The sequence below is a fragment of the Macaca fascicularis genome, chromosome 18 (genome assembly GCF_037993035.2).
Source record: "Macaca fascicularis isolate 582-1 chromosome 18, T2T-MFA8v1.1".
Classification (NCBI taxonomy): Eukaryota; Metazoa; Chordata; class Mammalia; order Primates; family Cercopithecidae; genus Macaca; species Macaca fascicularis.
The window spans coordinates 830,691-858,521 of record NC_088392.1 but is presented as its reverse complement, the minus strand read 5'-3'; the positions used below and the strand labels follow the sequence as shown (position 1 = coordinate 858,521).

Genomic DNA, 27,831 nt, shown 5'->3' with positions numbered 1-27,831 from the left:
TGAGCCGCCGCGCCCGGCCTTGCTGAGGAATTGAATTTGTAATTGTAATTTGAATCTTGGTGGCTGCCAGAACAATAGTGTGAATGAAAACTGTGCCAACCAGGGCATACTTGGGAAGGGCTGCATGCTGTATAAATTATTCAGAAAAGCTTTTTCAAAAAGACTTTGAAAGAGGGTTCTGGACTGTAATCTGTGTATCTGAGCTTAGGTCCATTTCCCCATCTACTTTCCTCAGAATGTGTGCAGATTCAGTGAAAAAAGATGGCCCATGATAGGCACATGATAAAGCTGTCATTCTCTTTTTGAGGGATTACTTTATCTCTGGTATTCTCTTCCACTTAGTACACAGCAAAAATATTCATACGTTTTGTTTACTCAAAAATCAAAAAAGTTTTTATTATCTGATATATAAAACCAAGAAAACTTTAATACATATGACATAGTTTTTTTTTTAAAAGGAAAAAGTGGCAGAAGTACAGACCTGTGTAGAAAAATACACTCAAGCAGCTGTCCCAAGCAGTAATTCCTAAAATTATGAATAGCACACATCTCACTGAAAGTCTCATTTCTTAAAAAAACACATTTGCTTAACAACTTAAAGTGATAAGAAATATAACCTTCCTTCTCGATAGCAGACCCAGTTATATAACAGACATTCAAGAATCAGCAATAACTTAGTAAAAGAACATCTCCTTTGTGAGAGTAACAGTATTAGTTTTAGTTCCACAGAAACCGCTTCTGACTGCTGGGGCACCGAACGACATGCCCTTCATCAGACAGCAAGTCTGGGGAGATGCGGATCCTCACAGGAGAGGTCACGGGGAAGCATCTTTGGTCTTCTCTGTGCTTAGGAACAAAGGACCAGCAATCCATTGCATACAAGTAACATCAAACACAGAGGCAGGAATTCACGACTCCTCAGCAAAAGCTATTTCTTACAAATAGAACTTACTTTTCACTTAATATTCAGAAAAAATGAAAATGCTGAGATGCAGTTTTCCCTCTTAGCAGTCCCATGTTCACGAAGTCAGGACAGTTCCGCCACTGACCAGCAGGTGGTGCTGGACCACAAGGAGAAGCAGCAGGAGGTGCGCGGCTGCGACAACCTAGAAAAATATTTTTTTACCTGTATCTGTATGAAAGATTTGGTCAAAGTTCTCAAAGTATAAATGTAACATTTTATTCCCAACATTGTATTCAAGCAAAACATATTATATAAAATTTAATTCTATCAAATAGGAATTTTTAAAATTACTAAATATATAAATGTTGCTGGAAGCTCAACATAAAGTGAGGATGAATTTAGTATTTGTTAAAAACCACTAAGTTCCACATGACTTCTTATAGTTGAAAATGAGAACTGCCAGGGACCATTCTAGAAATGAAGATTAGCATGTACTGTGACTTACAAAAAGAAACGTCTGTTTCAAAAAGCAAAGATGAGAACTCACATGCAAATGACTGCTTTCTCAAAGCCCTTGCTGGCCGTGTGCGATGCTTATCCTTCATTTCTGCTGAAAACATTTCAGAAATTGCCCTCGGAGTCTGTCAACCCACGGGAAAAGGGCTTAGATCCCAAATGGGACTGCTGAGCCCAGTCCAGCAGAGCTGCAGCAGAGCCCACCCTGGATTCCCCCTCGAGGCTGAATGGGCCATCTCTGTGGGTCACAAAAATAGTCCCTGGTCCGGTGCAGTGGCTCACACCTATAATCCTAGCATTTTGGGAGGCTGAGGGACGGATCACCTGAGGTCAGGAGTTCAAGCCCAGCCTAACCAACGTGGTGAAACCCGATCTCTACTAAAAATACAAAAATTAGCCGGGTATGGTGGCACGCGCCTGTAGTCCCAGCTCCTTGGGAGGCTGGGGCAGAATCGCTTGAACCCAGGAGGCAGAGGTTGCAGTGAGCTGCGATCACTCCAGCCTGGATGACAGAGCAAGACTCGGTCTCAAAACAAAAAACAGCCCCGGAACAATTCCACAGCTGCGGATGCCAGAAATGTGCTGGTGGGAGCTCTCCTGCCCCAGCCGATTTATGACTATGAGCAGTGTGAAAATCTGGATTTCATCTCCGTGGTTGTACCTGTGACAGGTTTGGGTGTATTTCTTCTTCGTTTTTTTTCTCCCCCCCAAGACGGAGTCTCTTGCTCTGTGGCCCAGGCTGGAGTACAGTGGCCGGATCTCGGCTCACTGCAAGCTCCGCCTCCCGGGTTCCCGCCATTCTCCTGCCTCAGCCTCCCGAGTAGCTGGGACTACAGGCGCCGCCACCGCGCCCGGCTAATTTTTTTGTATTTTTAGTAGAGACGGGGTTTCACCATGTTGGCCAGGATGGTCTCGATCTCCTGACCTCGTGATCCGCCCGCCTCGGCCTCCCAAAGTGCTGGGATTACAGGCGTGAGCCACCGCGCCCGGCTGCATTCGTTTTGAAAAACCAGCCTGTCACATACATCAGCACAGCCGGCCTCGCCTGCAAGTCAGCAGAAAGCACAGCAAGAATGCTGAGACATATTTTGCATGGGCCAAGTTAAAAACATGAATTTGACTATTTTTAAAAAGTAATTTTAAAGCTTCACTTTAAAAACAAAGTATGCGTAAAAATTTTTTAAAGCATTTGTTTACACTTGGTCAGATCTTTTCCATCACTTGGCAAAGGCGCGAAGAGCTGCACTCAGGCCTGGTACAGAGTTGTCTTCAGGCATTCATTTTAAGTTCGTGGCGAAATTCGATAAAAATAGGCAGTATTTGTGTTTCTATATCCAGAAGTTGAAACAAAGAGCTGAGTTGTTTTTGTGGTCAGAAAAACAACAACAAAGGAGGGGATGCAGTCTGCAGGTCCTGTCCCTGTCCTTACCCGGGAACTGGAGCCAGGACTGGGGGGCCTCTCAGTCTAGAGCGTGACCGCGGGCCCGTGCTCCTCCACGCCGCCCGGTGGCAGGGCCAGGCTGTGACGTGGGTCGGCCCGCAGGGAGCTGAGCAGCCGCTGGAGGCCGCCGTCCAGGGCCAGGTCCCGCTGCAGCCGCTGCGCCAGGCCCGCGCCGTTGACCCGGGAGAGGCTGCCCGCGGGGGCGCCCGGGGCCTGGGGGGGGCGTGCGGGCTCCAGCGTGCCCTCGATGACCACGTCGTTGTCCTCGTCGCTCTCCGCCTCGTCGGGGTGGAAGTTCTGCAGGACGCGCGGGGCGGGGGGACCCAGGAGGCCCGCGGTGCCGTCCGAGGCGGGTCCCGAGCTGCCCAGCGCGCGGCCGCCGCGCACCACGTTGTTGCGCTGGTTGGCGGGCTTGACGGTGACGATGAGGTTGTGGCTGTTGGCGATCATCATGTCCGTGACCTGGTCCAGCGTCTTCCCGGCCACCTCAATGCCGTTCACTTCCAGGACCTCGTCGTTCACAGCCAGCAGCCCGGTGCTCTCCGCCAGGCCCCCGGGGACCATGCGCGAGATGAAGATGCCGGGCACCTTCTCCAGCCCGTGCGGGGTCACGCGCACGCTGGCGCCGTCGCGGATGTAGAAGCCCAGCGGCTTCTCGCAGCCGTGCCGGTGCAGCCGCACTCGCCGGTGCGTCTCGGGGACCAGGTCCACATCGATGATGGACGACACGGGGCGGAAGTCGCGCGGGAGGCCGATGTCCAGGTGTGCGCGCCGCCGGGGTCCTTCGTCACGCAGCGCGCCCAGCGCCCGCCTCCGCCTGCACAGCGAGCCCGCGCCGAGGCTGCCACGCTCGGCCTCCTCTGCGGGAGAGGGGACAGTTAGAGGGACACACACCGAGCCCCGCCTGGGCCCTCGGCCGCCACCTGGCACTGCTGTTCCATCTGCGTGACGCCGAAGCACCCAGGTGCACAGGAGCGTCCCAGACCTGCAGGCTGGGCGGAAATCAGGCAAGCTCCAGTGCCGTCCCCTAAAATTAACTCTCTAGCGCTCTCCTTGCTGCTCCACAGGCACCAAACCAAAGGACTTACCGACTAAAAGGTGCTAGCAGGCACCTGCAGCAGAGAGAATCAATGGCAGAGGAGGGTTTGGGGCCCGGCGGACTGGCGAGTGCCTCAGCCTTCTGGGAGGCAGCAGGCTGGACTGGGGACTTCTTAAGCTTTGCCCATTCTCCCATATTTCCTTCTCTAAACTGTAAGATGGAGGCTCGTCTCTTTTTTCCTAAGGTTAATTACAACTAAGAGAGACCTTTCCTGCTGCTGCTTTCCTTTCTATGTGCAAGCCCCACCACGGTGTCTGCTAGTCAGCATTCAAGGCCCCTGAAGGTGTCGCTCAGTCGGGCGTGTGAGCATTTCCCTGCATTTTGGGTTAGCAGCTGATGAGGGGAGACAAGTGGACGAAGGAGTGGGAGCAGAGGACGGCTGCTTCCCTTCTGTGGGGCCCCACACACTGTCAGTGGTATCTGTAGGTAGGTGAAGCCTGAAGGCTGCACGGCTCCCTTCCTCAGGGACGCTGTGGGACCCGCCTGGCCACACCTGCCAGCCTGTGGCATGACACATTTGTGGCAGTGTGGAAACTTTACCCTAGAGTCGGGCTACTGCAAAATAAAAGTCCACTGAATTAATCAAGCAGAAACGTTGTAAGGAACTTAGTGTAAAGTAAAAATTTTAAGTGAAGACACTGGTGGCATTTGGAAACTCTGAATAAGGCATTTTCCTTGAGTCAGAAAAAAAAATCTTGTTTTATTTAATTTTTATAGGAAGCCTCTTTTGTTTTTGACACACAAGGGTCTGTAAAACAGGTGTCTTGGGGAGCAGAGGGAAGGGCTTGCTCTGCGAGGCTTGGTCCTGTGGAGTTGGTGGCATCCACAGCAGCCTGCTCTTTGGGCTGGGGAGGCTCACATCTTTGCTTTGCCAGTGAAAGCCAGGAGGGCTGGGAGCCCAGGCAGAAGCAATGCCATAAACAGGCGCTCCTCAGAGCAGAGACCTCCAGACTCCAGGCGTCAGTCTGGCTTCTGCCTTTCAGTGAGCAGGCAGGGCCCATTATGACCTGCTTTGGAGATGGGGAATGCTGGGTGACAGTTCTGGAAAGGACTCGAAGGCAAATTACTTTCACCATGGAGGCAACATTCAGGCAGCCTGGAGGGGAGGCCAATGCTCAGGCATCACCTCTCTCAACCCAGCAGAGCCCATGGCTGCCTAGACAACAAGAAGGCCCTAGCACAGGCTCTGGAACATGCTGCAGGCAGCAGGGTTAGTGCACCCTGGAGCTGGGATGCCTCAGCATGAGAACTGTCTTCCTGGGAGCTGCATCCCGGCCAGCACTCCACACAGCTGCTCAGTGACGGAAGCCATCCATCATCCCTTATCAGCATCATTTATTACCCACGGACACAGTAAGGTCTGAAAGGGCTTTAGAAATAAGATGACTTTTAAAAACTACACCTGTAAACCCTGTTTACCCTGATGTGATTGTTAGGCATTGTATGCCTGTATCAAAATCTCATGTAACCCATAAATATATATACCTAATATGTACCCACAAAAATAGAAAAATAAATTAAAATTACAATTGTAATACTCCTTTCCAGCTGTGACCACCTTTCCTGCACACTCACACGTACACATGGATATGGTTGTCTGTGCTTGTTTTATAGAAACAAGATCTCAGTTTCTGGCCAGCACCCGGCCTCTCTGCACCTCACAGACTCTGCAAATGCTTACTGGGTGACTTCAGGGATACAGATGAGTGGATAAAGTCCCTGCTCTGAAGTAGCCATGAAGCAAGTGGGAGCAAGAGATACAGACTGAATTTTCCATACAGCCACACGGAGAGCACCGTGAGACACGATGTGCACAGGATACGATGGGAACAGTGCAGGGGCATCTGGGGAGGTGGCAGTGACGCTGCCCGGGGGGTGTGGATCCACAACAGAGTTGAAGAGAAGACGCCGGAGGGTGAGGGGCTCAGACTCTTTCCGTGATGAGGAGAGGCTGAGCCTTTAGCGTTCGTCTGGTCTGGCTGCCGCCGCAGGTTTGGATTAACCAAGGGCCTGGGACAGAGTGGGCTCTCCCTGGACTAAAAGCTAAACCTGAACAAAGGCATCTGCCTCATGGTGTGCTCATTCTAAGTGGGAGGGAATGTGGATCCACGGGGCCACAGATGGAGGTGTGGCAGCATCCGAGGCACAGTGCTCTGCCTGTTTTCCATGATATGGGCTCTTCCCAAGGGGTCTCCTTGGATGACAAATCTATGCACTTTCAAGAGGGCAGCCCTTCTGGCAAACTCATGCCTGCAAGAACACTGTCGTGCATGTGGCCATCCACATGCTCCTCCCCGGGGACAGGCCCTGTGCTCGGGGCTGTGAGCAGCAGGGCCCAGGAGAAGAGACTGAGGTTTTATGCAGGGCAGGTGAGGCCTGACTGTGATGCTGAGGGTCGGGGAGTAAGAAATGGTGCGTGTCCATGCGCGAAACAGCCTGGCTGGCTGTCCCACACACGGGCAGAGTACAGTGAGGCCTGGCCTGGGAGAGGTGACACCTCCTGTTCCAAGCATCCTCTTTCTCTCTACCACTGACTCAGAGTTTCAGATTCAATTTCACCTCCCTCCGGGAGCCACTTGTCTTCAAGTCCCAGTTCACAGCCACCCATCCCGGGAGCCCCACCCCTGTTCCGCATAGTGCATTCCCTTCCACCAAAACCACAAACCTGTCTGCGTCACAAGGGCCAGGCGACAGCATCTCAGCCATCCCCACAGGGCAGCAGGTGCTCTGGCCGCAGTGCACGGTGGACCGGATTAAGGCTTAAGCCCAGAACTGTGGGATACAGAGAAGGGCACAACGGGCCAGCCCCCTTCTCGTAAGGGGCTTATAAATCACAGGTAGACCAGGGTTCCCTGCACCAATAAAAGCAAGTGTGTGGACCTCTGCTTCCCGGGAGTCATGTAGTCCTTCCCATCCCTCCTGCTAAGTTCAACAAAAACCCTGGATGTTACATACAAAACATAAGATGATGCAGGAGAGAAGTCACACTAGCTGGGGCCTCAGGACCCGAGAAGCAACATGGCAGCAGCTCCTTGGGTTTTCTTTTAGCCTCGTCATCTCAGACTTGGAGCTGAAGGCATCAGCAACCTGGATGCACCAACAGTCATAGACCAAAAAGCCCCAACAAACGTCTGCTCTGTCTGGACGAAGATCAGAAAGAGGCAGCCTGAAAGGATGGAACACGTGTGGACAATAACTGCCCCACCTGCCGCATCCCACTCACGGAGCCTGGAGCCTCACCTCCTCAAGGCTAGAATGGGTGCCCAACAGCCCCTGGCTCTGGTGCTAGAGAGACTAAGCAGGAGTGAGGACCTCGCCTTTGGTCTTTTCTCCATGGACCCCACAGTCCTGAGGGGGCCTCTCCTCCCTCAAAACACTCAGGGGCCATCCTAACAGCCCCTCCTCCCGGCCAAGTCCCAACTACTGCAAATCCCTTCCCTGCACTCCAAACCCTCCAAACCTTGAGGGGCGTTGCCTCTGTGATGTGCTCTCCATGTGTCTAAAGGGCTCCACCTTTTAACTTTCATGGTTGGGTGTCTCCACCGGGTCCACACTGCTCTTCACATCACATCTGAATGTCATGCCCATAGTAAGAGGATGAAACTGTTGGGTCCTGGGCCTTCAAGGACTTGAGCAGGGGGGAGCCTTGTTTACCCACCTAACAATAATGTAAAATATAATCCTAGCCAACCTCAAATTAAACCTTTTGAAGATATGTATCGGGGGAACCCACCCCCAATATTTCCACATAAGTTCTTTCTATTTGCCATAAGTGTCGGCCGGCTGAGAAATAAAGAGAAAGAGTACAAAGAGAGGAATTTTACAGCTGAGCCACCGGGGATGACATCATATATCGGTAGGCCTGTGATGCCCACCTGAGCCTCAACCAGCAAGTTTTTTTTAAGGGTTTCAAAAGGGGAGGGGGTGTAGAACAGGGAGTAGGTACAAAGATCACATGCTTCAAAAGGCAAAAAGCAGAACTACCAATAAGGGTCTAACAAAGATCACATGCTTCTGAGGGAACAGGACAAAGGGAAAAAGCAGAACTACTGATAAGGGTCCAACAAAAACAAGGCAAAGGGCAAAAGCAGAACTACTGATAAGGGTCTGTGTTCAGCGGTGCACATACTATCTTGATAAACATCTTAAACAACAGAAAATGGGTTGAGAGCAGAGAACTGGTCTAACCACAAATTTACCAGGGCAGAGTTTTTCCCCACCCTAGTAAGCCTGAGCGTACTGCAGGAGACCAGGGCGTATCTCAGTCCTTATCTCAACTGCACAAGACAGACGTTACCAGAGCAGCCGTTTATACGCCTCCCCCCAGGAACACATGCCTTTCCCAGGGTATTAATATTAATATTCCTTGCTAGGAAAAGAATTTAGCGATATCTTCCCTACTTACACATCCATTTACAGGCTCTGCAAGAAGAAAAATATGGCTCTTTTTGCCTGACCCCGCAGGCAGTCAGATCTTATGGTTGTCTTCCCGTTCCCTAAAAATTGCTGTTATTTTGTTCTTTTTCAAGGTGCACTGATTTCATATTGTTCAAACAGACTTTTACAATTTGTACAGTTAACACAATTTAAAAAATCAATTTGTACAGTTAACACGATTATCACAGTGGTCCTGAGGTGACGTATATCCTCAGTTTTCAAAGATAACAGGATTAAGAGATTAAAGACAGCCATAAGAAATTATGAAAGTATTATTTGGGAACTGATAAATGTCCATGAAATCGTCACAATTTATGTTCCTCTGCCATGGCTCCAGCTGGTCCCTCCATTTGGGGTCCCTGACTTCCCGCAACAGATATGTCTTTGTGTCTAAAACTTGGTAAAGGTTTGTTTTTAAAAAACGTGGTGTTGAATTGTTAAACCTCCAGGAAGTTGCCAGAAAACATTATAATTTATCATTTCCACTGGGTGTGGTGGCTCGCACCTGTAATCCCAGCACTTTGGGAGGCCAAGGTGGGCGGATCACCTGAGGTCAGGAGTTCGAAACCAGCCTGACCAACATGGTGAAACCCCGTTTCTACTAAAAATACAAAAATTAGCTGGGCGTCATGGCATCCGCCTGTAATCCCAGCTAGTAGGGAGACTGAGGCAAGACAATTGCTTGAATCTGGAAGGTGGGGGTTGCAGTGAGCTGAGATTGTGCCATTGCACTCCAGCTTGGGCAACAAGTGCAAAACTCCATCTCAAACAAACAGAAAATATTTCCACTGATTTCCTAACAAAACTACCACTTTGTCACCATCTGGACCTGTAAACAATGTGACTGTTCCCTTGTATTTTTCCTTCTGAGAGGAAGGCAGGCATGTCAGTGGCATGGTCAGGTCGGCACCGACACAGCACACCACCCCAGTCATTAGTGTGTTCCTCCTCTCCACCGCACCCCAAGCAGAACAAAGGCCCAGACGCAGGGCTGTGAGCGTCTCTCCTGGCAGCCCCACCTGGGTGCTGGAAGGCCCCAGTGGATTCTGCCAAGCAGGCAACTCAGTCTGGGGCACGTGTGCCATGGCAGACACTGCTGGCGTGACCCTCGGTCGGGGGGCATCAGGACACCTTAAGTTCATTGAAAGTGACCGATTACAGCCTCCTCAATGGTCAGATCTAGTAGCCCCATATGAAACACAACGGCTCTGTGGCAGCCTTTTTAGAATAGTATTTTCAATTTTCTGGTAAATGTCCTCCGTAGAGAACGTCAGACAAGCAGGGGAGGCGTGTGCCTCTTTCATCCTGTCCTGGCTCCTGACATCCTCGGAGCACAAGACAGCCCACAGGGTACTCCACATTTCCACCTTCCCAGGGAACTTCAGGGGAGTGCACTGGCCCTCCCTGCAGACCAGGAAGGTCTGGTCCTCCCCCCACCATTCTCACAGAAGTCCCTTTAGGGGCCCTTCTCCACACTACAGCCCCTTCTTTCTTTTGGGGCCCCACAACTGCAAACACTTGAGGACCCAACAGGCTGGAGCCCGCTTAGATCTTGGTCGTGCTGGCCAGACCCTAACATCCCATGCCTACCCCTCTGGCCTTGGCCCTGTGCTCCAAGGGAGTTTCAGCGTATCGAAAGGTGCAGGGCCCAGGGTGTCACCATATGGAATAACTACCACTTCTCAGTGCAAGACACTGGTCAATCAAAACAGTGAAGGTTAACAATTACAAGTGACATCCACTGGGCCTCATGGGCCACACCCCCGCTGTGGGTCCTCTGTTGTGGTTCCTGCCTGAGAGCATCATGTTGCATGTGGATGTGTGTGCAGGATAACACATGGGCAGTGCTGAGGACAGGGCACGGCTCTTCATGCAGCAGCTCACTCAGGGCAGCAAGCTTGGAGCAGGTACTCCTGGGGACACAGGCTCAGGGGTTCAGGGGCCTGGAATGGCCTGGATGGGGAAGGTCTTGTGTGTAACCCCCATGACAGGCAAGGCAGCAGCAACACCACCATGTTTCCAGACAGACTTGGGGTCCTGGAAGGAGGCACTGCAGAGGGTGGAGCTGGGGCCATGAGATGTGCCCAGGCCTGTCCTCACTTCCTCCCCCAGTGTCTCTGGTGCTCTGAGCCACGTAGGGAGATGAGGACAACCACAGGAACACGGCCCATGATGAACGTGCAGGGGATTTCTGAGCAGCAGGGAATGGGTCCCCTCATGGTGCAGCACCTCTCAGGAGCAGGCACACAGACCACCCTGTGCAAAGGCAGGTTCTGAACCCTTGGGCCTGGGGTGCAGCTCGAGGGCACTCAGGTGAGGTCGATGCCATGGGTTCATAAACTAATTCTGAGTAACAGGAGGTTGATGAGCTAAGTAACGTCTGTCACTGTCAAATGGCTGTGTAAGCTGAAAGATGAACACGTTCATAGGCAGGGGGCAAAAAAGCAAGCGGCTCAGTGGAGGAAACAGGCCGACACCCTTCTTGGAGGAGGGCCAGCAAGTGCATGCCACTCTGGTTCTTCCTGAACTCTTGACGGGATGGGCCGGCCATGGTCTGCACCCCAACCCCCTTCCCAGCATCCAAGGGCCCAGGGTGCGTTTGGTTCCAGCCACCCTGCCTGCTTCCAGTGAGCTGTGGCTGGGGTGAGAAAACACACAACCTGCCTGCCTGCAGTGGGAGGTGCAGGAAGGAACTGCCCGCATGCGGCTGCTCACACTGCAGCTGACCACTCACCCTGGCATGGGGACGAGGTGACTGAATTTCAGACAACAATCCATTTCTCCATCTCTTTCAATATGAACCACTGTGTATGGACTTCATTAGTGAAAAATTCCAGACTTTCTTAGAAATAAAATTTGTTTTAAAGAATACCCCATTTCTAAAATTCCAACTTTGATTTCTAAAATACCTTTTTACAAGAAAAAAATTGTCACTGCTTCTTTTTCAAGCAGTATGTTAAATCTGGTATTTTCCACAAAGTAAACAATTCAAGGAGTCACATTTTTTAGGCAACTGTCTAACCACCCTCTCTCCCCATATCCTGTTTTCAAATTACATTTGTGTGTGTGTATATGTGTGTGTGTGTGTGTAAATTTTTTTTTGGAGACTCTGTCGCCCAGGCTGGAGTGCAGTGGCACAATCTCGGCTCACTGCAGCCTCCACCTCCCGGGTTCAAGCAATTCTCATGCTTCAACCTCCTGAGTAGCTAGGATTACAGACGTGAATCACCACACCCAGCTGTCAAATTAAATTATATTTTCTTCTTCCATTTCTATTTTGAAGTATCTGTAACAAGAGGGGGAATTGGAATCTGGTCTTATGAAGCTCTCATGGTTCCAAGTTTTCAAACTAAAGATTTTCTAATAAATATTTTCTTACAAACAACCCCTTCTGTCACATAAGGGTTTGACCTGAATTAAAACTATCCTGACTCTCCGGCAGGGAAGGGTGGAAACTGGTGAAGCTTCCAGGGTCCTTCTCCGGGACGGAGCCTGTCCAACTGCACTCTGGGGAAGGGAGAGAAACAGGAAGGCGTCGCCTTCACGCTCAGGTCAGTCGCTCAGGAAGGTGGCTGCGCGTGCCTGAGGGCTTGCGCCCGGGAGGAGGTAACCGTGGTCCCGAGACACGCCCTCTGCCCACGCCTCCCTGCTAGCCTGGCCAGACGCATGGGGTGCCCAATCGTCTTCATGGTGGCAGCTGCAGAGGTAACAACTCATGGGCATTTGGAGAACGCACCAGGCCCGTGCTCAATGTTGCACTTGATTCCTGCGAGTGCTCAACAAGGGAAGCACCAGACAGATGCCAAAATTTAGGCACAGCAGCACTGCTTTGCCTCCCTTGGCAGCACAGGGCTGCAGAAGGACGGCGGGGAGCCCTCTGCCTCAAGGCGCCCCACCAGGACACACCCCTCCTCAGCGGTTCCTCTGCATGTTCTTTAGAATCCGATACATCGGGCCTGGATGGGAGATGGTGCCCTCGGGCACCAGAGCGTGTGGTCCACTTCACAGCCACACCCGCCCCCATTCCTGATCTTCCCGAGTCTCCTGGCTCCCGCTGTTCCTCGTTCTCAAACCACTCGCTTCACTGCTTCTGATTCAACTTTTCGTCACCTAAAGTGAGAGATACAACCTCTTTCTTTCCCTCTCAGGATCAATGACTTGGTTTTAAGTCACCCTGGAGAGGAGCAGTCAGAGCTCACACATCTGCCACACTTGATTTCAGGAGACGAGCGACTGTGAGGACCATGGTCACCTGGTGAATTGCCCAGGCCAAACGCCATGGCCTTGCCTGCTCACGGGCAAAGCAGCTGCCAGCTTCAATGGTAAGAAATCAATAAAGAAAGGAAGGAAGGAAGGAGGAAGCCGGAGGGGAGAGCACGTCTCAGTCTCTCAATGACGTCATCAGGACGCGCCCCGCCGGAGACCTCAGCTGCCAGATCAGCACGGCCTATTAGGGCCTTGTCCAGTCCCAGCTTGTCCAAGGGTAGTTAAGACCAAATTCCCTCCCCATAATTAAACAGCATGTAGACACATACAAAAAATACCGCAGAAGAACTACACCACTGGGTCAAAACACAGGCCAGAACAATATTTCACTTTTAAAGACAACATAAATGTCAACATTTTAAAAGTGTGCCACATTAGGTGAAAACAAAGCGGGTTGTGTACTAGTCTCAGAACTCAGCGGCAGTTTTATCTTTTCCACAAAACTGTCTTCAAACGCCAAGACCTGTCTCCTTGGGGCATCTCCACAGGCCTGGTCTGCAGCATGCATTCTCAGGGGATTCTTCCGGGCTCACCTGGCCATGATCCCCAGCACCGAACAGCTCAAGAACACCGTCTACCCCCACCTGCCGGAGCAAATCTATTTTCCACCAAGACCAGGACTGTCGGCTCTCAGTCACCAAGGACACACCATGGTTGGAGGCGACCAGCATGTTCTGATGAGGGAGGTGACGGTGCCTGCCCCAGGACCCGTATGTACTGCAACAGGCAGCCTGCAGGGCATGTGCCAGAGGCCAGGGCCTGAGCAACACACACAGTGCTGCCCAGGTGGGCCCTGCACCCTTGCAGTAAGGGACAGCGTCAACCAACGAAAACACCACACACACAAAGTCCTAGTTTCCATCTAAGAAGTGTTTTCTGGAACTTTAAGCAATGTTTTATTTCCACAAATATGGGGGAAAAGGAACCCTATGGTGCATAATTCTTATCTTACTTTAGGGTCCTGTTTCTGGACTCAGTGGACTCAAGTGTAGCCAGGTCCAATCTCTGCACTTGCCTCTGGAATGTTCTGCCAACACCCTTCCCCCAGCAAAAGGCTGCGGGCAAGGAGAGGAGGCCATTCCCGGCCCCGACCCAGGAGGAGAGACGGGAAAGGAATGAGCAGACTTGAGTTTAAATTTTCATTGGAAGTATTTAAGAAACATCTCATGTTGGTCCTGGTTCTCTATTATTTCTCTCTATTAAAAATACCACCCGAAGGCCGGGCGCGGTGGCTCACGCCTGTAGTCCCAGCGCTTTGGGAGGCCGAGGCAGGCGAATCATGAGGTCAGAAGATTAAGACCATCCTGGCTAACACGGTGAAACCCCATCTCTACTAAAAATACAAAACATTAGCCGGGCGCAGTGATGGGAGACCAACTCAACCTGCTTGGAAAGGGGCAAACACAGCCGTGCGCAGTGCTCATGCCTGTAATTCCAGCTACTTGGGAGGCTGAGGCAGGAGAATTGTGTGGGCCCAGGAGGCGGAGCTTGCAGTGAGCCGAGATCACGCCACTCACTCCAGCCTGGGCAACAGAGCGAGACTCCATCTCGGAAAAAAAAAAAACAAAAAAGCCACCCCACGTAATCTGTACTCACTAGAGAAAAACTGGAAGTAAAAATAATAATTGAAAAATCCCTGAAGCCGTAACTCACTCCTAGGTTACTGTAGTCAGCATTTGCTATGTCTTGTCCAACAAGCTGGGGTCACCTCAGGAAGGCCGACTCTGCCATGCCCACTGCCCTCCCCCCAAGCCCTCCGCCTGCAGCGTCCCTGGTCAGGCCGCGCTGCCTTTTGACAGGTCACTCTGGGTGGGGGTTTCCACCCTCCTGGAAGTCTCTGGAACAGAAAGCAAGAGACACAGGAGCACCCAGGCCCCATCCCTCCCCCAGTTCCCGTGGAGCCAGCAGGGGGCGCCACAGCAGTCCAGCAACAGGCACCTGGTTGCCGACATTACTGGCCCATGCTCATTCCCTGTGCATTTTGCTTAAAAATTTTCAGAGAAAATTTACATAACATAAAATTAACCATTTTAACCATTTTTAAAGTGTACAACTCAGTAGCTTTAGCATATTCACAACATAGTGGAACCATTACCAGCAATTACAGAACACTTCTATCACCCTAAAAAAAAAGTCCGTACCTCCCAATGCCTTCCTCTCCTCAGCCCGACAACCATTCATTACTTTCCGTCTCTATGGATTTTCCTGCCCTGGACACTTCATATAAATGGAATCTTACAACACGTGGCCTGTGTCTGGCCTTCTTTCACGTAGCATCATGAGTTAAATGTTCATCCACACTGTATAAGGAGGTCCGTGTTCCACTGTGCTGAGACACCACGTTTATTCATCCATTAATTTAATTTGGGTTGTTTCTAGTTTTGAGCTATTGTGAATAATGTTGTTGTGAACATTTATGTACATTTAACAAATGTTATATCAAATGTACATTTGATAAAGGGGGAAGAATGATAGCGTGTTGCTCTTTTGGTTTGGATGTTTAGTCTGGGCTTTCCAGAGAAGCAGAACCAAGTTTTTGTGTGGACATATTTTTCCTTTCTGCCAGATATACACCTGGGGGTAGAATTGCTGGGTCATATGGTAACTCTATGTTGAACTTTTTGAGGAACTGCCAGACTGTTTTCTACAGTGGTTGAAACATTTTCTATTCCCACCAGCAGTTCTGAGGGTTATGATTTCTTCACATTCTTGACAATACTTGTTTCTGTCTGTCATTATCAGCCATCACAGTGGGTGTGAAGTGGTGTCTCACTGTAGTCTGGGTTTGCATTTCCCTGATGACTGATGATGTTGAGCATCTATTCCTGTGCTTACTGGCCACTTGTATTATCTTTTTTGGAGAGAGGTCTCTTCAGATCCTTTGCCCATTTTCAGTTGGGCTGGGTTGTATGTCTTTCGTTGTTTTGAGACAGAGTCTCAGTCTGTTGCCCAAGCTGGAAAGCAGTGAGGTGATTTCAGCTCACTGCAACCTCTGCCTCCCAGGCTCAGGCCATTTCTGAGGCTGAGTGCCTCAACCTCCCAAGTAGCTGGGATTACAGGTGCCCACCACCATGCCTGGCTAATTTTTGCATCTTTAGCAGAGATGGTTTTGCCAACCTGACCTCAAGTGATCTGCCTGCCTCGTTCTCCCGAAGTGCTGGGATTACAGGCATGCACCACTATGCCCGGCTGGGTTGTCTTTTCTATTGACACGAGTATTCTTTACATATTCCGAGTAAGAGTCTCTTATAAGAAACATAACTTACAAATGCTTTCGTCCATTTTGTGAGGGGGTTCTGTTTCCTCAATAGTGTCCATTGAAATACAACAGGTTTTAATTTGAAGAAGTTCAATTTATCTAATTTTTCCTTTTTGCTTGTGCTTTTGTTGTTATATTTAAGAAATCATTGCCTAATTCAAAGTCACATCCCTGCCGGGCGCGGTGGCTCACGCCTGTAATCCCAGCGCTTTGGGAGGCCGAGGCAGGCGAATCACAAGGTCAGGAGATCGAGACCACGGTGAAACCCCGTCTCTACTAAAAATACAAAAAATTAGCCGGGCGCGGTTGTGGGCGCCTGTAGTCCCAGCTACTCGGGAGGCTGAGGCAGGAGAATGGCGTGAACCCGGGAGGCAGAGCTTGCAGTGAGCCGAGATCGCGCCACTGCACTCCAGCCTGGGCGACAGAGCGAGACTCCGTCTCAAAAAAACAAACAAACAAACAAACAAACAAAAAAAACAAAGTCACATCCCTGTGCCATTCTAAGTAAAGTAGCAAATCACATTATCTGTTGCTCTGGTAGAAACAAGCACAAAAAACCAGAAACAGAAATGTCACCATATGCTTGGGGCCAGGCTTATGAGAACATTTCCATCGGCTTTGGAGAAGTGAGCCCTGAATATCAGGCATTATTAGAAGTTGTCTGGAACCAGCAGGATATAAAAATGAACAAACCGGAGGCCGAAGTGGGCAGATCACAAAGTCAGGCGATTGAGACCATCCTGGCTAACACGGTGAAACCCCGTCTCTACTAAAAATAAAAAACATTAGCCGGGCGTGGTGGCGGACACCTGTAGTCCCAGCTGCTGGGGAGGCTGAGGCAGGAGAATGCCGTGAACCCGGGAGGCGGAGCCGAGATCGCGCCACTGCACTCCAGCCTGGGCGACAGAGCGAGACTCCATCTCAAAAAAAAAAAAAAAAAAAAAGAACAAACCAACTACCCAATGTAGAAAGTCCTTATTTAAGAAATTAAGTACCATCATGTTCAGCCACTAGGTTCCCAACATCATGAGCGTGTGATGCACACTAGGAAGCATGTTGCTTGGGGCTACAGAAAAAGTTTGTCATGGAGGATAAAGACACGACTCAACTACCAGGGCAGGGGTCATGGCCGGACACCAACCCAACCTGCTTGGAAAGGGGCAAACGCAGCCGTGCGCAGTGGCTCACACCTATAATCCCAGCACTTTGGGAGGCCGAAGTGAGTGGATCATTTGAGGTCAGAAGTTTGAGAGCAGCTTGGCCAACATGGTGAGACCTCATCTCTACTAAAAATGCAAAAAGTAGCCAGGCGTGGTGGCACGCGCCTGTAATCCCAGCTACTTGGGAGGCTGAGGGAGGAGAATCACTTGAAGCCAGGAGGCAGAGGTTGCAGTGAGCCGCGATTGTGCCACTGCACTCCAATCTGGGTGACAGAGCGAGACTTCGTCTAAGAAAAGGGGCGAACCCTGGGGAGACATCACCTGGGAAGGGGGAAGAAGCAAACACTGATGTTGATTTTTTTCTGTTAAATGAATTTCTTCAAACAATGGCTTTTTCCTAAAAACCCTCAAAGTGGCCGGGCGCGGTGGCTCAAGCCTGTAATCCCAGCACTTTGGGAGGCCGAGACGGGCGGATCACGAGGTCAGGAGATCGAGACCATCCTGGCTAACACAATGAAACCCCGTCTCCACTAAAAATACAAAAAAATTAGCCGGGCGTGGTGGCGGCGCCTGTAGTCCCAGCTACTCGGGAGGCTGAGGCAGGAGAATGGCGGGAACCCGGGAGGCGGAGCTTGCAGTGAGCCGAGATCGCGCCACTGCACTCCAGCCTGGGCGACAGAGCGAGACTCCGCCTCAAAAAAAAAAAAAAAAAAAAAAAAAAAAACCCTCAAAGTAAAAATAAAGCAAACTCAGACACACTTTTCTCTGCCACGAGGAAATGGTTCCTCAGCTGGAGGTGGCCCCGGAACTGCTCCCCAGCAAGTGTGCTAAGCCTCCTTCGAAGCGTGTGGCTACTGCCTCACAGAAGCCGCTGCGTTGTGAGTCCTGGGGCAGTTTCCAGGTCACGACAGGTCACGAATGCCCGAATTTCCTTGGCTTTGTGGCTTCAGGATACAGGGAAAGGCAGTCAGTCTGTAGAGTTAGGGAAGCTCTGCCCAATCCCAGAGCCACCATCCACTGCCTGGACCAGTTCTGAGCCCAGTGTTAACACGTGTAAAATGGGATGTGCCACCCTCCCTCCCACAGGGCTCCTATAAAACCCCAAGGCAGGGCCTACGGCCCTCACCTTTTGTGCTGCAGCAAGTTCATAGCCAAGCCTGTTCTTTCCAGGTCCTGTGTCCGCTGACGTGGAGGCTGGACTCCCACCTCCTCCGCTGACGTGGAGGCTGGACTCCCACCTCCTCCGCTGACGTGGAGGCTGGACTCCCACCTCCTCAGGAAAGTCCCAGAGGCTCCATAAAACCTTCCCACCTATTTCCTCCTTGGTATTCCCAGACCTTGAGGCCAATGACAACTTCCTTTGACAGAGAGGGGAACTGAGGCTGGAGGCTGCTAGGTGACAGCAGGGTGACAGACAACTCCTGGGTTCAAGCAATCCTCTCACCTCGGCCTCCCAAAGTGCTGGGATTACAGGCATGAACCACCGCGCCTGCCCACAAGTGCTTTTAATCACGGTTTCCACTATGTCCACTTGGAAGAACTCAGTGCACTGAGAAAAGACTGACGGATGCAGCCCACATTTAGTTCACACTCAGGGGTAACAGCAGGACCCAGGTGCTCTGACTCCAGCACTGGGTGATGCAGGAGGACAACCTCCCAAAACACAGACCCCTTTGCCCAAGTAAAAAAATGTTCGTTGTAAAAAAACAGGATCTCTCATGCATTTGTCTGTTCATTCCTAACCAATGCTCAGGGACAGCACCCAACACACGCCAGGCTTTCTCCCACATGCTGGGATCAGAAGACTAAACAGACTGGAGAAAATGGATTAAACAAAGCAGAAATAAATGCCCCATAATCCTTCTTCCTAACAGTCTAGTACACACTTCCCCAGACTATTTAGTGCAGCTAACACATTCTAGATAGGAAACAGGTAACACTTTAATAATCGTTTTATTGCAGAAGTGTGAACATAATGTGTGTCTTAGCTCCAGCTGCCATAACAAAATACCACAGATGGCACAACTTAAACTATGCACATTTATTTCTCACACTTCTGGAGGCTGGAAAGTCCCATATCAAGGTCCGGCTTGTCAGTTTCTGGGGAGGGCTCTCTTCCCGGCTGACAGACAGCTGCCTTCTTCCTGTATCCCCACGTGGCAGGGAGACCAAGATCTCTGGTGCCTCCTCCTCTGCTTATGACACAATCTGATTGGTCAGGGCTTCATCCTTACGATCTTATGTAACCTTCATCACCCCCTAAAGACCCTGTCTCCAGATACAGTCACACTGAGGGCTAGGACTTCGACATAAGAACCTGGGGTGACGTGGTCAATTCAGTGCACTACGCACACTGTTTTATAACTGTTCTCTTGCTGAGTGTATCTGAGTCACGTTCTCTGCCAGGGCACATCCTCATTCCACCACTGCAGGGACGTTAGGTGTTCGGGCTTTTGCCAAATGTTCACCATCACAAAAAACACCACAGTGAACAACCACACAGACCTGCCGCTGAGCATCTAGGGTGGTCACTTCCTAGATGCACGACTGCTGTATTTTATGTTAGTGTTCTCTGAGAGACACTCTCAGGCTTGTTTCTCTGAGACTCTGCAGGTCATACCTCTAAATCCCAAAACTCCAACTGTCCACCAGCTCCAGTCACATTGGAGGTGAGAGTGCCTGCTGGGATGTCATGCTGGGAAGAGTGTGGCAAGTTCTGAGGGGCTTCCTGGAGGAAGTGACTTCCAAACGGGAGAAGAGGCTGGCTGTACCCTGAGGGTCTGTGGGAGGTGACCCAGAGGTGGTGGAGGAGAGAGCTCCTAGAGCCAGGATGAAGAGAGAAAGGCGGGGGTGGGGGGCAACTGATACATCTTGAAACAGAAATTCACATTTTTTCCTGAGAAGTACCAGTGGTATAGAGAAGCACATTAAAGAGGAAGGAATAACATTATAAAGTAGGAACTGGAGCAGGTAACTTGATCAGGTTTAAAGTATGCACATGTGCTTTTAATCAAGTTTTTCCTTGTGTCTCTACCTGAAATAACTCAACCCACTATGAAAAGACTGATGGACGCATCCCACATTTACTTTACACTCAGAATACATACCTATATTTCAAAACCAGTACCTCTTTATTTCAACTCCAGACCTAATGCCCAAGTAAGTGCCCACTTACAAGGTATACTTCCTACTCCCTTCAACACGAAAAACAGAACAAAGGCCCTGGAACCACCTCACAGCAGCTGGTCCTGAGTCTCATCCACTCAGGTCTCAACCTCAAGAGAAAGGCAGGCGACAGTCAGTGTTGGCCAGGGTGGGGAGAAGGGTCGCAGCTTGCTATGGAAGGGGGTGCAGGCACACATTTCTGTGGGGGACTGGAAGGGAAATACGGGAAAGAATAAAAGTACAAGTCAGCCTTGAAGAAAGCCTCCCCTCTCGTCGCCTGCTGTGGAGAAGGCTGAGCTCCTAACAGGGCGAACAGCTCACCAAAGTGGAAAAAAGCTCCTCCCTGGTGCCGCGGCGGCCACAGGCAAAACATGGTCTATGTAAACAGCCCTTCATGATCCTTGGAAAACAAACAGGACACACACACACACACGGGATAAGTCACAGTCCAGCTGGGAAGCACGCATACACACATCATGGACATGAACGCGCACACACACATGCATGGGATGAACTGCAGTATAAATGGTAAGCACACACACATGCACACACAGGATAAATACCCCAAATGGGAAGCATACACACATATGCATGCAAACACACACACACGCACACGCACAGGCACAGGATAAATTACAGTCCAAATGGGAAGCACACACATGCATGAGATAAATCAATGCCCAAATGGGAAGCGCACACACACACAAGCACACACACAGGATAAATCATAGTCCAAATGGGAAGCGTGCGTGCACACACACACGAAAAATCGCAGTCCAAATGGGAAGCACACACGTGCACGCTCACCCAACACACATGCATGAAATAAATCGCAGTCCAAATGGGAAGCTCACGCTCACACACACACACACACACACACACACACACACACACACACAGGCATGGGATAATCGTGGTCCAGCAAGATCACATATTGCCTTAGACAAGAAACTTTTTCTGTGCTTGATTCTTCCAGATACAGCTGTGGTTTGCTCCTAAGACCAACCCAGCACGTGTGAGATGGGGAGACCTGGATTGCATCCGCGTGTCTGTCCCAGTGGAGATATCACTGGAAAAACTGCAGTGATCTCTATAAAAATCTCAACCACCCGCTCCCGGTAGGGTCAGCGCTGCACTCTAGGAAGAGAACGGGTCTGACTCCTCAAGGAGATGCCTCCGGGTCCAGGCTTTCTAAACCTGGGCCTTCCAGCCAGACTCCTCCGAGCTCAGTGTCCGCTGTTGCTGGGCTTAGAGGGGAGCCCCACTCCTTCACCGCCGACGCCTGCTCCTGGCTGCACCTGCCCTTGCAACAGTGTCTCCTCTCAAGAAAGGGAGAATCCTTCAGCCTTCGGTGCCTAAATGCTGAGAACCCATAAAGAGGAGCATCCCTGGAGAATCCCAGCTTGCAGCCATCCTCCCTCAAGCCCATTTCCAGTGTCCAACCTGGCTTTTTGGTCATTTTTGCTTTAGGAATGCCTCCGACCACAGCACTTTGGTAAAACCATGTCCTAGCCCCCAGTCTCCCTAGCAATGTCGGCTCTCACCCCAGATGGTTCCTGCCAGGATGGGAGGGTGGAGCTCACAGAGTCTGAAGGAGTGCCACCTTCACACGGCACAAGCATCTTTACAGAGCACACGAGGCAGAAAACAGACGTCCACAAATCTGGGCAGATGGACACATGCCGACAGCATGGCAAGGTCCCCTCTCTTTGCCCTGCCCCATCACTTCCTAACGTGTGTAGGAGCAGGTCCACCCAAAACAGCATGAAGGTTTCAAGCCAGTGGCTCCTCTCCTGGGGAGGGAGTGAGGAAGGAGGAGCAGGAGGCAGGCAGAAGAACTCACTGGGCAGGTGGCGTCCTGCAGGGAGACAGAGAACACCACGCCAGAGCCCACAGAGAGCACTAACCACCACTGACACTTTCCCGTTTCATACATTTTTTCTGGGGCCATGAAGAGGAGAAGCCTGTCACAAAGCACCAGTGGGAACTCACTGCCCCCCAGACTTCCCGACGCATCGGCTGGTGAGCACCAGAAGCCAGCCCAGTGCCCACAGCCAAGCCCACATGGTGTGGACCACAGCGCCTTCACGGGAAGGGCCTGAGGGTTGGCTGCAGTCATTTTTTTTTGTTGTTTTCAAACTGGAGGGGACCATTTTTCCTTGGTAAACCCCTGGCACTGAAATCACTCAGGTGAGCCTCGGTGATGAAGCCTCAGACTTCTTCAGGGTCCGGGGAGGATGAGCTCATCCCTGGAAGCCGGGCTCACATGCCCCAGACTGCAGCAACATGCCCTTCCACCCACGCCCGCTCCCTTGCCAGGGCGAGTCCTGCCTCCAGCGGGCCATTGGTCCCCAAATCCACCAGAGAAGGCCAACAGGACAGGGGAGTCCCCCGTGACATGCCACTGCCCCCCCGCTCAGGAGGCTTGCTTTAGGGTCCCCTGCTGCCCTGGGCCCACGTTACATCAGCTGTTCCATGCAAAGACTTGCAGAGCCAAGAGGGGAGGTGCAGGCAAGCTGTTAGGAGCACTGGTTTCTCAACGGTGTGGTCTCGCTGCCACCACTGGCCGCTGCCTGGGCCTTCCAGGCAGCGACTTCACCTCCTCTGGTAACAAGCACAGTGGCAGATGCCCATGCCATGGGTTCCATGCACCATCACCATACGAAGTCCAAGAGCAAGAACTCTGCCAAGACACTATTACCATCAAAAGCAAATGGTTTGGGTAATGCAAAATCCAGAATGATCCTGCAGTTTATATTTTGGTTAGGAATGCGATGGTCAAAGACCTGAAGCCACACGAAGGCGCCGTGAGCGTGCTGCCTGGCCCATCTCAGAGGGGCACCCGGCTGCTGGGAGCTACGTTGCAGCTGGTCTCGCCTCTGTCTAGGGAGGCAGAGCCTGACGGGAATGCCCCATTGTGCCTCAGAACGAAAGTTCAGTGGTCTGCAGAGAGGAGAGGAAAGGGGAAGCTGAATGTCCTGTGGAAAAGTGGCACAGAGGCCTGGCTGGGTGAACCAGGGCCTGGGAAGGGAATGGCCACTGGTGCGTCAGCTGCTCACCTGGGCCTGGGTGTCCAGGTCCTGAGCTGACTCCTGGTGATACCCCTCAGCAGCCCAGGTGGCAGAGGGGGCAAGGAGTGCCTGCTACCCAAGGCCTCTGCTTGGGAAGTTCCTGGCAGGAGAGCCAGGCGGGGCGTGGGCAGCCACAGCTGGGGCCGGCAGGTGAGGACACGTAGCTGGGAGGGGCGTACCTGGGAATGCAGCACTGTGCTCTTCCTGGGGCTGTGGCCTCACTGAGGCTCCCAGGCTACATGGAGGAGGCTCCACTCCATGGTGTGCACCCCCCAGGCATCACGGGGGCCCTCCCAGGACCAACCCAGACAGTGTCAGGGGTCCTTGTTTTCTGCGGGCTGGGGCACACGGTGGCCTCTGGGTGTTTTCACACCCAGAACGGCAATCACATTCTCAAGCTTAACTGTCTCTATGGCACCGCGAATGGCAGGGCTGCTCGCCACTCCCTGGAGGAAGTGAGCCTGACCCCCCGTTCCCGCCAGTGAGCTTGGCATAGGCACCACATGCTCTTGGGTCCCCCTCATACAAGCTTTGTCGGGCGGCAGACGTCCACCTGCAGGCCCAGCCCCTCCTCATCACAACAGAGTCCACCACAGGGGACAGTCACAACTTAGCCCCATGGTTCTGCCCCCAGCAGACATGTAGTGATGTCAGGAGACATTCTAGTTAGCACAAGTGCGGGGGACGCTCCTGGTATCCAGATGGCAGAGGCCAGGGGCACCGATAGCTGTCCATGTGCAGATGCCCCACAGCAAAGAAATGTCCAGCCCAGAACGTCAGCAGTGCTGAGGGTAAGAACCCTGGCCTCACACGCACGTTTCCAGCGGGTTGGAAGGCGGCTCCTGCAGTGAGGCTGTTCGAAGGCCTGAATCTCATATGTGATCTCGACATTAGAACATGGGCTGCGACTGGAGAAGCAGCCTTGCAGGGGTGAGACAGGAAGGGGCGCCACCCTGAAGGCTCAGTCTGTGTGGCAACGACACCCACCGACGAGCCCTGCGTACCCTGACGTAGACTGGTGTGCCCAAGCATGCCAGTGACCCCAGGTCACACGCCCCTGGGGGATAGGAGAGGTGGTGTCTGTCCCCTGGTCCCTCAGCCAAGTTAGCTGATGTCCCCAGCTGGGATGTCTGTGGAAGCTGTGGTCCTGATGCCACACACGCCAAGGCAGGCATCATGCTCTGGGCGCCGGGGGACCCAGTGTGCTTGGGTGCATTAAACACCCAGGCCACCAGGGACATGGTGACATGCCACTGTGAGCCCCCAAGAAGGCCTCATCTCCACACAGCGCTGCAGCCAGCTGGTGACAGACAGGTCTCAAAGGGAGGGAGCAACCCTACGTCTCTACTTCCAAAGCCCAGCAGGCACGTCCTTCCCCTAAACTTAGCAGATCAGATCTCCCTCCCCTCTCCCCACAAGGAGGGTCTCCTCCCCAGTCTCCCTCACCAGTGACTGTGCCCCTGCCTCCTGCTCAAGGAAGAGCTTCTCTCTGCTGCCAACCTGGAACCTGGCCCTTCCCCTCCTTCCTGGCTGGGAGCTGCTTCCAGCTCCTGGTCTTCCTGATGGGCGTCGGCTCCCCTTTCCTTGTGTCCTCTCCCCCTGCACAGAGCATGTGTGGGGACAGGCAGCTGGATGAAGCACCTCAGAAATCCACTGCCCAAGGCTGCCCAGTAGACCTGTCCCTGGGAGGGAAGCAGCCTGGCCCCGCTGATAGAACCTGCATTTCAGTCAGACCCAGGGCTGCAGCGCACAACACATTTCCAGCAGAGAAGCCCTTTGCAGAGTTCAGAGCTCTGGCACGCCTCATGTTCAACTCCTCATCTTGCCACCTGCTTTTGTTATGCGAGAAACTGAGGCAGAAAGCAGGGAGGCAACACAGCTGGGTAGGGCCCAGCAGGGTCTCACCCCAAGCTCCCCAGCTGCTCACCCACAGTGCTCTGGGCCCCTCCCACTGCGACCTGTTTTTGACCTTGACCGTCTGTCTCCCACTCCCAAAATGCCTGTGACCAACTGGCCTGCCTTTGATGAGATGCTCAGAGGAACAGCAGCCACTTGCCCACTGGCCCCCAGCCCTCCCTGAAGGGTGGCAGCTGATGCCTGCGTGTATGAAGGCAGCTCCTGCCCCCAGTATCCACAAGGAGGGATAAACTCTCACATAGACAGTGAGGGTGTGACAGGCCCCGAAGAACAGGTTCTGTGTCCACTTTAGATGCTGGAACTACACTTAAAGAGCGGCCAGCTTTTACAGATACAAAAATAAACACGTTTGCCTTTGCTTGTTATTGCCAAGGAAGCCATCTTCCCCTGCTTTGACCCCTCAACTGCGAACGCATTTCCTATAACATCTGAAAATGTACACTGAAAATCAAGTCACATTTTAAGGTAATGTTTTTGGCCAATTTGTTCTGAGAACACATATAAAACTACATAAAAATAACTTCCACAGGGAAAAAAGGTGCAAATCCAACAGACACCCTTTCCAATCACCTAGACGTCACCTGGGTGTTGAAAACCACCTTGAGCCCAAATCCATCTGCACCATCAATTCTCTTGTGTCAGGTGCCTCCACGGCGCTTATCAAAGCTGTTTTATTCTTCTAAAAATGACAACTTACTATTTTGGGCAGGACAAATGTTCCCGGAGAACTTTTAAATCTGATATTAAAGTTTTATTTCTTAGTTCTAGGTACAGGGCTAGACGTTTGGCTGAAGCTGTGTGTGCCACAACACTGCAGGCCCCACACCACGCAGCCAGACGCCCCTCCCAGCCCTCCTTCCTCTTGACGTGGCTCCCGTGGAATGAGATGGCCGGGGTCTCACGAGGGGCCCGTGAGAATGGGTGGGCCGTCCATTCACTACCATAGCATGCCGACAACGGGGGCACAGAGAAGCCCCCCTTTCGAACCAAGATTTGAGCTGAAGAGTCAGGTTCCTGGTTGCAGGCCTCCATCATCTGCAGGAAAATTAGTGAAGAAGTGGAGGGCCTTGCAATGTGAAAGGGTGAGAGAGAAAAAGCCAGAGAAGATTTCTGCAAAACAAGCCACAGATGGGCATGGAGAAGAGCAAAGCCACACACGGGCAGAGTGGAAAATTACGCTGATCTTCTCAGTGTCTCTAAAACAACAACCAAAAGACAAAAAACCACCAGCATCTGTCTTCTTCCTTTCCAGCCAGACAACTCTCCCCGGCCCTGATGGGTTTCAGGCAGAGATGGTTTCCGGAGGGCAGCGCCAGTCAGAATGGGTGGAGCAGGCCCCGGAGCTTCTAATGGCCCCAGCTGAGTCCCCCATGGCTCAGCACGTGATCCTGCCGGGGGTACACACAGCCCCAGCTTGAGCACTGTGCAGCCGTTCCCTCTCCAAGTACTCTCTGCCCAGGAGCCCACTTCATCCTGCTTCAGCAGCCTCTGAAGCTGAGAGAACCCCCTTGCTTGTTTCCACAGATATTCCTTTGGCTTCAGCACTCACCGCTCCCCAGACCACAAAGGTGTATGGACTTAGCAAAACCAGTCATCATGATTTTTCTATCTCAAAACCAGCCCTAACAATTTTTATACAACTTTTAAATAAAAACAAATGGAAAATACAATAAACAAGTCATCTAAATAAAGCTGTGGTGTAAAGTTTAAATTCCCCAAGTCAGAAGTCAATTGGATGTCCCTGTCTGAGCTGAGAGCACATGACAAGCGAGGAAACCACACGGACAACCCCACACTATAATTCCAGGGTCCTGTGTGCCGTGATGACCACACTGTGAGAAGCATTTTAACTCTTGCTTTTACAAACTTTCTTTTTACACACATGTTAGCGGTCAAAGAACTCTGTTTTTCCGGTCCTTTTTATTGTCTAAACCAGAGGAAATTGAGAACCCACCCCCATGCATTTGCCTCTGATGTGAGAAGGAAACACTAGGGCTTCAACCAGATGAGGGGCATTTGTGAAAACCCACAGCTAAGGTCACATTCCATGCTGCACGCTGGGCGCCTCCCCCTAAGGTCAGGACAAGATGAGGGTGTCGGCTCTTACCCTTGTAGCCACTGATGGTCATACGGCAACTCTCTGTTGAAGCTCCTGAGGAACTGCCGGCTGCAGTGAATCCACGGGTCTCACAGAAACTCGCATGTGAGCATCATTCACAGTGGCCAAAAGGTGGGAACAACCCCGATGTCCATCAACTGATGAGCGATGAACACAGTGTGACCTGTCCATACAGTGGGATCTCAGCCACAGCAGGAGCAAGGCGCTGAAACCCACAGCAGGAGCAAGGCGCTGAAACAGGCCATGACACGGATGAGCCACACCACAGATGACCCCACGGACGTGCCACCGAAGCACCATCACGCTGAGTGACAGAAGCCAGGCACCCAGACCATGCACTGTACGATTCCTTTCACGTGACATTTCCAGAACAGGGAAATCCAGAGAGACAGAAAGCAGGTTAGAGGCTCCAGGGGCTGGGGGTTGGGGGAATGGGGACAGACAACTTAACAAGCACAGACACTTCTTTTTGGGGTG

General features: G+C 51.7%; 1 protein-coding gene across 2 annotated transcripts in view; it reads right to left on the bottom strand.

The window, feature by feature from the left end:
- Positions 1-365: 365 nt before the first annotated feature.
- The window catches only part of PARD6G (par-6 family cell polarity regulator gamma), an 89,080-nt gene continuing 61,614 nt past the window's right edge, over positions 366-27,831 (bottom strand). Inside the window, exons 3-4 of one of the 2 annotated variants that reach the window (XM_045378170.3) lie at positions 2,850-3,721; positions 366-1,106 (exon numbers count right to left, since the gene is read on the bottom strand). In XM_045378170.3, the coding sequence (XP_045234105.2) occupies positions 2,886-3,721 (836 nt within the window). In that variant the 3' untranslated portion in view covers positions 366-1,106; positions 2,850-2,885. Of the gene's footprint in view, positions 3,722-27,831 lie in introns of both variants that reach the window. The other variant, XM_005586354.4, reaches the window with a different exon arrangement.